General features: G+C 41.2%; 1 protein-coding gene across 3 annotated transcripts; it reads right to left on the bottom strand.

Annotated features, from left to right (window-relative positions):
• Nucleotides 1–190: 190 nt before the first annotated feature.
• On the bottom strand, nt 191–13,457 carry LOC105416407 (uncharacterized). 3 transcript variants are annotated; one of them, XM_011603667.2, is made up of 12 exons: nt 12,679–13,448; nt 9,811–9,874; nt 9,531–9,590; nt 8,484–8,534; nt 8,318–8,404; nt 6,843–6,948; nt 6,682–6,693; nt 6,497–6,535; nt 5,609–5,776; nt 4,799–4,908; nt 1,738–1,781; nt 191–1,340 (listed from the first exon to the last, which is right to left on the bottom strand). In XM_011603667.2, the coding sequence occupies exons 2-12, from the start codon at nt 9,844–9,846 to the stop codon at nt 1,283–1,285; spliced, it is 771 nt and encodes a 256-aa protein (XP_011601969.1). In that variant the 5' UTR covers nt 9,847–9,874; nt 12,679–13,448; the 3' UTR covers nt 191–1,282. The 3 variants fall into 3 exon arrangements, with proteins under 3 accessions (XP_011601969.1, XP_029691854.1, XP_029691855.1); XM_029835994.1 differs by having other exon boundaries at nt 191–1,781; nt 12,679–13,440; XM_029835995.1 differs by lacking the exon at nt 6,497–6,535 and having other exon boundaries at nt 191–1,781; nt 12,679–13,457.
• Nucleotides 13,458–13,489: the final 32 nt, after the last annotated feature.

Below are 13,489 nucleotides of genomic sequence, written 5' to 3'. Positions count from 1 at the left end.
ATTTGTCTTTTCTGCAAGTTTTTTTCTGCAGTTTATTAACAAGGGTACAGTGAGTTATTGTAGAATTTGATAGTTCTTAACTGCTGTAAATTATGTAAATTCAGTGTAAAATAGTGTTGAATAATCCATAGGGAAGACAAATACACACACACATATATACAAAAAAAACAATTAATATATAACTCAAGCGTTACCATGGACAGATTTATCACTTTATTCATGTGTCAGGCATGAAATGTACAGTAAATTTTCTTCTACCTATTTCAGCGATCACAGAGAAACATTGAGTAATATGTCTGAAACCAAGCGGCACTCATAATTACATTATAGGACCAATGCATATGCTGTTTCAAAAGTTTCAAATAAGCTATAATCACATTCTGTTTAGTGGCTTTCATTGGTCACAGAATTCACAATGGTTACAAATGTCCTATGTTAAAATATATGTACTATGTTGATGCTTATGGAACATAAGGTGATTTAATCTCACTGCTCAAAAAAAGTGATCAATCAGTTAATAGCTGACAGACAAAAGGAAAACACATCAGCAAAGCACAATTTTCAATTCAGCTAATTTTTGGATACATTTAGCTTATTCTTATGTGCTACCTGGGGAACCAATCTCAGTAGGGATCACCTGTAAACATTGGTTATAATAACAAGGAGTTAGAGTCTCTGAAAAAGTGGAAAAATATAGAAAAGCATGGAGATGAGACAAATTGCAGACTACATAACTGTCCCAGCCATCCATGCAGCCGCTCAACTAAATAATTCAATCCTAAAGTCTTTTTGTCCTATGTAAACTGAACATCTGGCCTAGCCATAGGAATTGTGTACGTTCATCACAATTCCGTCCGTCCATCCATCCATCCATCCATCCATCCATCCATCCATCCATCCATCCATCCATCCATCCATCCATCCATCATCTATTCATTACATGCATGCACACAAACAAAAACACAGAACCTAAACTGTGACCACATTAAAAAAAACCAAAACATGTAAATGTAAGAAAAAAAACATCACTCCAACAAATGCAGCTTCATAATATTAAATACATTACATCTGTCTAGAAAAAAATGCACTTGAAATTTCACATTAATATACAGAATATGGGACCAGGACAAACATTCCAAAATCTGTGAACACTTAAAAGTCACAGTTTGGCTGAGACAGCTGGTGTGCTGCAGCTTGATTGGTATCATTCCCTTCATTTGATTTTTCTTTGAAAAGATTCAACTTCTCTGTTTCGTTGGATTTTTCTTTTTCTTGGCCACAATCAGTCACAGAGATCAGTTCTGTTTTCACCCTTCCTCTTCAGAATTACTACGGGGGAGCTGTGTGATTGCACAGACAGAGAGATAACCTTATAAGTAAAAAAAACAGAAAGCTTTGAATTTTTTTTTCTTAGTTTGATTTAGTTACAAAAAAGTGGTCAAATCCAGTGGTTTGGCAGTAAAACGGAGAATCAGTGCTGAAGGTGCTCCAAATTTTAGATGACAAAGTTCTGTTAATAAATACCTTAAGACAGTTTAAGTTTCCAAAACATTACATTACAATACATTACAATACAATACATTACAAGAGTTTTATGGAATAAATTTGAAAAAGAAAAGACCTGAACACAACCAAGTCTAACAGAGCACAATATCAGGAGCAAACTCTAATTATGTCCAACCAGAGTTATCTTGTACATGTACAGATGATGGTGTTTCTGTAAAATCTTCTCTGTACCTCAACGGTTCCTGATTTTCAGGCTCAGCTTCACCAGCTGTTCTCTGAAAAACAAATGAGAGTTAAATTTGTTTTCGTCCCACACTGATATTGTAAACCTCATCTTGTTAGGAGTTTTCCCCCAGTGCTCCCTCTCCCCTTCTGTCCCTTGTCTGTCTTTCCCTTGTTTGTTTCCGGATGGGCAGGGCTGCTTCCTGGTTGATGATCTTCACATCTGGGGCTCCTCTCCAGTTATTCATCTACCCCCTACTTCCATCTTTGGGAATTTGTTGCTCAACCCTTTGTGCTTGCTCAATCAGATGTCTGTTTGTGCCGTCCAGTCTGCTCCGACGGAGAGTTTTTCAACTTTGGTTCTTTGTGGAATTCCACTGCCAAGTTGCAGTAAAGTCTGGTCTGGTCAAATCTACTCAGTCCTGTTTGTGTCTGCCGCTCCTAACACATCTCCTGATAAGAGGAGACGGGCTGCAGTAAATGTATCACTGCACCTCTGTAAGGAATGGTGTAATGGAGCAATTGTTCAGCCTTTTTTTCTGGTGTTTTTAAAATCCAAAATCATTATCCAGACATTACCACTATAATTATTATTACAGGTGCATTTTATTGTGATTGTATTGTTAAACAGTGTGTCAGTATAGCCTAATTCCATTCTTTACTAGTTGCTAAATACACATAAGATTCTAGAAGTTACATGGATGCCGGAAACAAAATAATAAGTATGTATTATGCCCTTTTATCTATCACCACTGTTTGAACTCTTTAACACCAGGACACTAATGTGAAAGGTGATTTCGAAACATGTGTTTGTGGTGGTGCTGGCAGGGTTGTGGGGTTAAGCACTGCTGTTCTAGGAGACGACTCTGTTTTGCGCTACATGAAGCCGACTCATAGTTAAGTGCGTTCCGGGAGCAGAGTGGGCGACATAGAAGCCAATCTAAAGCTGCTGGCGAGAAGTAAACGTAAACTCAGTAAAGTTATTATTCAGAGTCGGAGTGGAGGCATCATCGCTAATTCAGAAATCCAAGTCCACCACGTGTCTTTTAGATCCCATCCCAACACACCTGTTGTAGGATGTTTTACCATTGATAGGCAGTTCTATCCTGGACCAGATCAATGGTTCTTTAGTGACAGGTTATGTACCCCGGTCCTACAAGGTGGCAGTGATTAAGTCGTTGCTTAAAAAAACCACAAATCACTGGATCCTGATGTCTTAGCAAATTATAGGCCAATATCCAACCTTCCTTTTGTCTCTAAAATTCTAGAGAAGGTTGTGGTGACTCAGTTACTGGAGCACCTGCAGAGAAACAGCCTGTTTGAGATGTTTCAGTCAGGCTTTAGAGCTCATCACAGGACAGAAACAGCACTTCTTAAAGTTACTAATGATCTTCTTATAGCTTCAGATCATGGACTGGTCTCTATGCTGGTTCTGCTGGACCTCAGTGCTGCTTTTGATACAGTTGATCACAGCATCCTGTTACAGAGACTGGAACATGTGATTGGGATTAAAGGGACAGCACTAGACTGGTTTAGATCATATTTATCTGATAGATACCAGTTTGCTCATGTCCATGGTGTTCCCTCCTCATACAGTAGGGTTAGCCATGGAGTTCCACAAGGTTCTGTACTTGGACCAATCCTCTTCACCTTGTACATGCTTCCCTTAGGGAACATTATTCGGCAGCATGGGATAAATGTACATTGTTATGCTGATGACACTCAGCTTTATTTATCCATGAAACCCGAGGAGACAGAGAAGTTAGTGAAGCTTCAGACCTGTCTTAAAGACATAAAGTCCTGGATGTCTTCAAATTTCCTCCTCCTTAACTCAGGAAAAACTGAGGTCATGGTGTTTGGTCCTGAACCTCTCAGGGATAGATTAGATCACATGATCACTCTAGATGGTATCTCATTAGCATCTAGTCTCTCTGTGAGGAATCTAGGAGTAACTTTTGACCAAAATCTGTTCTTCAATTTACACATTAAATTAGTCTCGAGAAGTGCTTTTTTTTTAATCTGAGGAACATCACAAAGATCAGGAAACTACTGACGCGGCATGATGCTGAAAAGTTAGTCCATGCATTTGTTACTTCCAGGCTGGACTATTGTAATTCTTTATTATCAGGGTGTTCAAACAACTCTTTAAGAAGCCTCCTGGTGATCCAAAATGCTGCAGCTAGAGTTCTGACAGGTATTGACAAAAGAGATCACATTACTCCTGTAACGGCGTCTCTTCATTGGCTGCCCGTTAAATTTAAAATAATTTTTTAAAATTCTTCTTCTTCCATCCTACCTGGAGGAGCTTGTGATACCTTACCAGCCCAATAGACCGGTCCACTCTCAGAATGCTGGTCTACTTGTGGTTCCCAGAGTCTCTAAAGGTAGGATGGGGGGCCGAGCATTTAGCTACCAGGCCCCCTGCTATGGAACCAGCTCCCTGTCCAGGTACGGGAGGCTGACTCCATCCCTACTTTTAAAATTAGGCTTAAAACCGTCCTCTTTAAAAAAAGTTTATTGTCACTAATTCTGTAGTTCCAGTTATTATAATAGACAGACAAATGATCATACTTAGGGGGTCGTCTAATCATTAGGTCACATCTTAGTTATGCTGTTATAGGCCAAGGCTGCTGGGGTCCAGAAACATGATCACCTGACAGGCCTCTGTCACCCCACTGGGTCATGGTTTCCTCTCCTCTCCTCTCCTCTCCTCTCCTCTCCTCTCCTCTCCTCTCCTCTCCTCTCCTCTCCTCTCCTCTCCTATCTATTCTATCATCTACCTGTCCTCCCCCCTCTCCTCTCTCTCTACCTAGCCCCCTCTCCTCTCTCTCTACCTAGGGTCCCCCTACATGAGCCTGGTCCTGCTCAAGGTTTCTTCCTGTTAAAGGGGAGTTTTTCCTTGCCACTGTTACTTGTCTGGAGTTAGGCCCTGGGATTCTGGAAAGCGCCTAGAAACAATTTTGATTGTAACAGACGCTATATAAATAAAGATTGATTTGATTTGACTTTTTGGCTGGATCCTTTCCTTTATATCTGGATCACAACCAAACATAAATTGAATTGCACTTACTGTCTGAGGACAGCTGGGCAATCCTGGACGACGCATGTACAGCCAGACAATCAGGGGCACGATGATGTTGAGGGTCACCGATATCTTTAAAAGTGTCTTCAACATTTCATCTGAAGGTGAGATGAGGGAACATTTTCATTACAAACTAAAAGGCCAAAGTTCCTTTTACATTGGTACAGTGCAGAAATCATTATGACCCAAAAAGTTCCCTTTATTTTTGTCTCCAAGCTCAAATTGTAAACATTTAGGAGCAGCATGGAGGAACGTGGGAACGTAAAGTTTCATGCGTGGGACCTTGTTTTGATGTTTTTGGCTTGGACCATTTGTCTCCATACCAATTTGGTTCTAATGACAAGCTAGAAGCTACAAGCTACAAGCTACAAACTAACAAGCGTAAGTGTTCCTGAAAACAATAAATTGTTCCCTGCTGCAGTGGCATGAACCCATACTGCAGACAACTGCAGGCTTGTTTACAGTTGTACATAGTTATACAGCCAAAATTGGTCATAAACTACTTTAAGCTTGTGCTTCTGTTCATTTTGATACTGTTTCTTTATGTATTTTTGGAATTAAAAGATTTCCAACTGATCTACCACAAAGCACGAGAGCTACACTGGCTCTTGTAAACATGGTTTGAGATTATCCAGCTCATCTTCAGGGTCAGAGCACGTGCCCGTGTGTTAGTTTTAAGCTGTGCAAGACGAATCACATTTCTGTTGGTCCCATTTTATTTCTTTCCTTCTCCAACTACACACATACATATACGTGTGTATTTTTTTAAATTTTTTTAAAAATGTATTTTAATCGTACCATTCGATCCAACTTGCTTGTTCATTGCCACCTTTGTCGGCTGGTTTGCTGTTGCTGTTGCTGTTTCTGGATCTGTTGATTCTGGTGTCGCTGTTGTGGAGGTTGCTGTTGATATGGTTGAAGCTGTTGCTATTGAAGTTGCTGATGTGGCCGCAGTTGTGGTGTGAACTGCAGGAATGCATGTCCATCAAAACAATATCTTGACAAATATTGACAACTAAATACATTAAATTTAAAAACGCTAACAAAGCTCTTTATCCCCCGGAGGTGACTTCAGTAGATATAGGAAAGTTAAAGACAGAATTCAAATTAAGATGAGATATAATGTCTGTGTGTGTATATACATATACATACATACATATATATGTGTGTGTGTGTGTGTGTGTGTGTGTGTGAGACAGCTAATAAAGAGGAAATCTACCTACAGAGGTGTATTACAGAGAGGTGTCGAATGAGGACGGTTCACTATAACTTTGACCTGCTCACATGTGTAACATGACACACACACTGTGTATATACTGTATATATATATAGCTTCTTCCCCTCTGCCATCAGGCTGCTGAACACCAAGTGACTTATCACTTAAGCACCATGTACAGCAGCCAGTCGGACTCACGAACATCACATTACTCCTGCATTGACCTGCACTATTTCTTACTATTTATATATATACTGTATATATGTCTTATTTTATTTATCTTATTCTAATGTTGTCTTTTTTATGTTGAATGTCGCAGCGTCACACCAGGACAAATTTCTAGCTTGTGTAATACTGTGTATTACATGAACAATGGCAATAAACCCGATTCTGATTCTGATTCTGATTCTGATATATGATCATTGTGGTTACAGAAGAACTTAGCACTCCTGAAGTAAGAGTTAACTTACCAGCTATTGGTTTTGCTGGATACATCTCGCAAGTAGTGACTAAAAGAAACAAAGATTGACTAAATTGTTTTTGTAATTATTATAATTTTGTGGTAATCATTAGTTGTTCAGTCAGATAAAGCTTGACGTAAAACTGCCTGCATAGAGCTGAAACTTTGGGTCCACAGACCACCACTGACACTTACCGTATTCACAGGCTGCAAGGCAAGAGAGAGAGAGAGAAACAACTTCAATTTTATAGTCTGGACACTCCCTTTTGGTAAAGAACTAACTGGTTGTATGAATTACGGTCAAATTCTGACAGAAAGTTTATCATCTGCATTGTTAGTCTGAGTACTGTTAATACCTTGAGTGGTGACATTGAACTCGTGGGCAAACAGGCACGTCAGATGAAAGCGAGGCATGTTGCGAAAGGTCTTGCTCTGACATTCTTTAGAAGCGTTTACGGCTTGCTGTGGAGAAAGGAAACAAAGCAAACAGAGACAGTTTTAGTGCAAAGTTTGGGATTACTCCCCCTGGTGTGTCATTTAATTCTAACTGCAATCACATTCATTTATTTAATTTTAGCTCATGTAAAACTCTCTAGACCAGGATATCTTTTGTCTTGTTGACTTGTCCACACGCTGATGTTGGCTCTTAGTCTCTTGTTCAGGGGTTCGGGATAGATTTGACGTTCTTATTCTGTGTACGTTAATTAAGTTCGTCCACACTGAATTCAACAAGCCATGTCTTTATGGACCTTGTCTCATCTTGCGCAATTGTAATGCCCGAGGAATTTGGAACTCTTCATCCATGGAGTTGACAAAACTACTGGCGCCAAATTCCTTAGCAGCTGTTGACGCCAAGTTGGAGATGTTGAATTGAGTGTCTGATGTTCGTAAAAATGCCTTCATTGCCACCCACCAAGAAACTTTCCAGAAACATTTTGTTGCAGACCATTCTAGTGACATACCAAATGTGAGGATGCGGAGAGAGCAGATCTTACACGTTTTAAAATCACTGCTTTGGCCCCTTGTGCATTTCAAGTTTAAGGAAGTGTTTGAGTATCTTAAAAGCCTTTGAACGTCTTATTTGTCTCACCTGCTCTTATATTCCGAATATTTGCAGACACCGAGGTCCTCTCATCCTAGATGCTTCATTATTCCGCAAGTTTGGACAAAAACCCACTGTAGGCCTGCCAGAGAGCTGCACGAGCTTTGCTACTTTTCAAAGTGGCTTAAAGATGCAACTATTTGAGCTAGCTTTTAATTGACTAGCATTAGCCTTTTGGCCAAAATCCATGAAATCCCCCAGTGTGGACAGCCCCCTTACAATGCTTTATAGCTCTGGATACATGAGTGAGTGAGTGAGTTTGCTTGTTTGGTCGGGGTAAGGGTGGGGATTTTATATTCTTTGATTTCATTTATCACTGTTTTATATTTCTTGTATGAAAGGTTGCTATATAAATACATTTTGAAGTGAACTGATGTCTCTGAGCTCTTCAGGACAACAGATTGGGCATCACTGTTGTGAGCAGATGGAGACTGCCTGGCCAGGTGCTGCACTTCATATACCCGTAGCAAATGATCTGATAGAAACGCCTGAATTCAATAATCAAGGGGAGTTGGCAAATTCTTTTGTCCATATACTGTACTGTAAGTGAAATGGCATGAATGTTTACATGTCTATTATATAATATACTTACAGTTTTATAACAAACATTTAGAAAAAAAACCACTAAACAGTACTTTACCTTAAAATAAATAAATGGGAGTATTTCTTCTATAGAGAGGAAGAAGTAACTATGGAAAATGAAGTTGGCCAAATTATGTTTGAACTCACCTGTAAATTGAAGCAACCATACAGAATATCACAGAAAAAAGTCTCGTTATTGAGACACCCTTTCTCTGCAGTGCATTTTAGTGTGTCCTGCAGGTCACAGACAAATACAAACAATGAGTCATGAAATCAGTATTGACAGAGCAGTTTCTCTGACTGCATCAGTTACCTTGGGATCTTTTGGTATAACAAGGAGGAAGTTCATAGTTGAGTTAAATTCCTTAGAAAAAAGAATGCATTCAAAAGTTAATTGCTAACACAATCACTGTGCTACTAATGATGTAATACTGTGCTAATATTGACTTTCAGAAGCTATTGAAGAATATTTCTCACACTGAGAGAGAAAATACACATTCTAGAAAAGAACAACAATGCTATTTTCTAGCCATTAGGTCTTAAAATCAAAAGAGAGAGGAAAAAAGTCACATTCCAGCTGCATTTAATCTGACGTGTAAGCTCTTTGCCCTGACATGCTCTCTGCTGCTAGCATACAGTACATGTGTGGGTGGTGGATAGGTCTGTTACGATTTGAGGGCATCTTTTTGGTTTTATTAGCCTCATGTCCATTCAGGAGTAGTTTAATTTATCAGATTACAACTCTGAGCAATGTGACATAACATGGTAGGTTGCACAAAAAATGCAGTGTCATGCGGGCCTTAAAAACGCAATGGGTGCGCCTGGAATTCTAATCTGGCCTGTCAAATCCACTCTGAAGATAGTCACGGTTGCATGTGACCACCTTCAAGACCTGGTATCATCCTGCAACTTTGCTGCTGCCGTTGCAGCTATTAAAACCAATGTTGAGGTGCTAACAAACCTCTTTTTTTATATTAATGCCATAATCCATTTTCCCCCCAATACATTCATGGATGTAATCTCACAAAAATGAAGGGAAAGAAGAATAAACCATTTCATCACATGCTACATGGCCTCAGCTAGTATTGAGAATACGCCAGATCTAGAGTTAAAGAGATTCTTTGTGTTTAGTCACTAATAACTACCAAACAGTTTATTGATACCTGTAGTCTCTGGGACTGGATGATATGTGAATGTTGGCAACACTCACAAACTTCCTGCAAAATGTGGCTTCCACTTCAGTGACACTTGGTATAACATTTGATGTCAATATACCGGTAGGCTATAATATGTAGAAATCCCCAGCAGACCCACAGGAAAGAAAAGTTCAAAAATGTTCCTGAAAAGGTGACAAACATACCGGTTGGCTAAAATAGTCCTTACATTTCTCCTCTGATGGGTAAATCATGCACAGGAGCACCTACGAGAAAAGAAAATTTACAGCGGCGTTCAGTGAATTTACATCACATAGTAGGTTGCTTTAGAATCCCGGGCTGGTTGTGTCCAAAGATCAAAGCCACTTGGATTTTATGTAAAATAACAGCAGAGATAATAATGAACTGAAGCAGATTGCATTTAATGTGGTCATGGTGCACGTGCAATTACGATAGGTTGCTGCTTAAAGATGCAGTGTGACTTACACAGACAAACAGGTGAATCCGATTTCTCCACGTCATGCTGCCACTGAGACCAAAGAGCTTCAGGCTATGCAAAGAAAACCCAGAAAATACTATTATAGGTGTGTGTGTGTGTGTGTGTCAATCAATCAATCAATCTTTATTTATATAGCGTCTTATACAATCAAAATTGTTTCAAGGCGCTTTCCAGAATCCCAGAGCCTGACCCCAGACAAGCAACAGTGGCAAGGAAAAACTCCCCTTTAACAGGAAGAAACCTTGAGCAGGACCAGGCTCATGTAGGGGGACCCTCCTGCTGATGGCCGGCTGGGTAAAGAGAGAGGAGAGGTGGGAGGACAGGTAGAGGATAGGATAGGTAGGAGAGGAGAGGGGTAGAGGAGAGGAGAGGTAGAGTGAAGGGGAGGTAGAGGAGAGGAGAAGGAGGAGGAGGGGAAAGAGGAGAGGAAAGAAGAGGAGAGGGAGAGGAAAAGGAGAAGGAGAGGAGAGGAGAGGAGAGGAGAGGAGAGGGAGAGGAGAGGCACAGAGCACAGAAACACAAACAAAAAATATGCACAATCACTTCAACGGGGCCGGCGGTGTGTGTGTGTACATAGTGCAACAAAACAATGACAGAATTACTACAGACTACTGTCCCTACATCTACACTACATGAAGTACGGCTAGCACACACAAACACACACACCTGTATGTACACAGGCCTGAAAGTCAAAGCTCTTAAAATCACATAAACGAGTGGCTGAAATGAGTTTCCTCTGCAGGATGTCTGGCCTTTAACATGCAGTGAGACGCCTTCTCGAGGGGCTCTGAGTTGCTTTCAGTTTTGCTTTTGGTCATCAATGTCACCCAAAGCACCTTGGTCCAATTTCTATAAATACTTGCATACATACTATATCTTATCCAAGGTAGTTTCCTGTGTCAACTGGACTGTTTTTCTCCTCTTTTGAAGACGTTTCACCTTCTATCCAGAAGGCTTCTTCAGTTCATACTATATGTTAAAGTACCTTGTGTATGGATGGATAGAATGGGTCCATGGCCCTGTGGCTAATGCTCAGGCTAAGGAAACCTGTTTCTGGGAAACTGGCGTCTTTATAGACATTTCTTTTCCATTTTAAGTTAGATGCAAAGGTGAAATACATTATCCATTTATTTTGTATCTATTAAAAGGGAGAATGAAAACAGCAGCTGGGAATGAAAGTGGCATCAGGAAATGAGTAACACTGTGGCCTCACAGCAAGAATGTTGTGAATTTGAATCCCAATCAACCCTTATGTGGTGTTCATATTGTTGTTACTCAGCCAGCGTTTGTGGGTCTGATGGACCCGTTGCATTTTGTGGCTTTTAATGCCTCACAATCAAACACTTTTATGTCAAAACACTGAAAAGATGTTTACCTTATACCAATTACAAGCAGTGTAAACAATATATATGGTTAATATTTGCCCTTTACCTTTGTTAGGTCACATTTATAACTTATTATTTAAAACATAATAAAGAAAATCAATCAAAATCACGATATGAGTGGAAAAAAATTTACAAGTGAAGTAAGGTTTTTCAAAATTACTGACTTTTATTTCATTGAACTTATTTTTATTACTTATTTTTATTTATTTCTGCAGGAGGGGCCAAGGGGGTCGGGTGCATTGTGTTTAGGGTAGCAGCCGGAGGCAGGGACCTTGGCGGTCTGATCCCCGGCTGCATAAACTGGCTCTAGGGACATGGAATGTCACCTCTCTGGTGGGAAAGGAGCCTGAGTTGGTGCGCGAGGTTGAGAAGTTCCGACTAGATATAGTCGGCCTTACCTCGACGCACAGCAAGGGCTCTGGAACCAGTCTTCTCGAGAGGGGTTGGACTCTCTACCACTCTGGAGTTGCTGATGGTGAGAGGCAGAAGAATGGAGCGGGAGATCGACAGGCGGATCGGTGCGGCGTCCACTGTAATGTGGACTCTGCACCGGTCCGTAGTGGTGAAGAGAGAGCTGAGCCGAAAGGTGAAGCTATCGATTTACCAGTCAATCTTCGTTCCTACCCTCACCTATGGTCATGAGCTTTGGGTAATGACCGAAAGAACAAGATCACGGGTACAAGCGGCCGAAATGAGCTTCCTCCGTAGGGTGGCTGGGCTCTCCCTTAGAGATAGGGTGAGAAGCTCTGCCATCCGGGAGGAGCTCGGAGTAGAGCCACACAAGGGTTAAAACGGGCCTTTCTGTGTTGAGTTATTATACACACGCCATGTCTCCCCCTGCCCCCTGCCCCAACACACAAACACACACACATTGCTGCTCTTTCAGGGGCTCTATTGCCTGCCTGTATCTCAGCTCAATAAAAGCATTCACTGCCAAAACAGCTCCACAAGTCTCTCAAAGAAACGTTATAGTAGTGTTTATTTGTTTATTTCCCGGACACACTGGTCTGGGCTGTGTGTATTCATGCACACACACACGCACAGGTTAGAGTCCACAATTCAGAGTTCCGACGAGGCGTGTGTTTGGACTGTAGGAGGAAGCCGGGGTTCCATGAAGAGGTGAAGAAAAAGTGCGACGAATCTCAAGTCAGAATTAGTCTCTCCCGCGGTGTCGAGGTGTGGATGGAAATGCAGTGCAGCCGTGCTTCAACTTAAAGAGCAGAAAGTCGGCGACGCCGTTTGACATTTCAGTAAAATTAAGGCACCCGTGCACCGTTGGCGGACATTGGGTCGCAACTCCACGTAGTCAAAGCAGTGGCCAGAATGACATGACAGAAGAACCAACCCTCGCTCTTCTACGTGATGTACATGGCAATCGTAGTGCGTATGTATGTATGTATGTATGTATGTATGTATGCACTGTATATCACAGATAGCGTTCAAACCGCCGTGCAGGAGTGGTGATCTTACCGTGCGTTGCTGCTGCCGCTGCTGCTGCTGCACTCCGCTGTTGCTTCTTTTGCTGTTTCTTAGGGTTAGTTTCACTTTCACAATTAAACGCATGAGTTGAAGACAGACGTCACCGCCGGAATTTCCAGAGGCAAAAGACCAACCTCCTTGGAGAGGCGTGAGGGGGGTCGAAATCCTGACCGATTATCTCATTGCAAGGTGAGATGTAAAAGTTCTGAATGATCCCAAATTGATGGGATACATGATACGTTTACATGAAATGGAAATTAAATGATAAGAGTCAGATTATTGTTGCAAGGGCTTCCATTATCTCACATAGGCCCAACTATTTGGTTTGCATTAACGACCATGAAGGCTCCAGATGGATTCATTCTGGTCCACAAGCAAGTGTTTAATGTGTAGTTGACTGATTAGCTGTGTATACCATAACATTTGGGACTGCTCATCAGATGAGAACTCATCAGATGAGAACTCAGATATCATTCGTATTTTTTTGAGTGTATAACACATCAGTTCTACCACAGCTAGCATCACTGACTCGAAGCTTTATCAAAAAGGAATGTTTTCAGCTCAATCTCAGAAGCAGAGAGGAAGTCAGCCTCCCACTCCTCGAAAACTTTGAAAGATTCTAAGAACCGCAGGCAAAGCTGCACCTTGAGAGCAGAGCGACCTATTCTGATGCTACGGTGCTCTTAGCTTCTCCAAAGAGGATGGAGCTCGACCTCTAAGAACCTTGTTGTCACATTTATTGTTACTTTCATTCACAAATGTTATAGCCCCAACCGGCAAAGTGGAGCCTGAGACCCGTCTG

The sequence above is a fragment of the Takifugu rubripes genome, chromosome 5, assembly GCF_901000725.2.
Source record: "Takifugu rubripes chromosome 5, fTakRub1.2, whole genome shotgun sequence".
In the NCBI taxonomy this organism is placed as follows: Eukaryota; Metazoa; Chordata; class Actinopteri; order Tetraodontiformes; family Tetraodontidae; genus Takifugu; species Takifugu rubripes.
The sequence above is the reverse complement of the archived record's forward strand: the minus strand, read 5'-3'. Positions and strand labels throughout refer to the sequence as shown.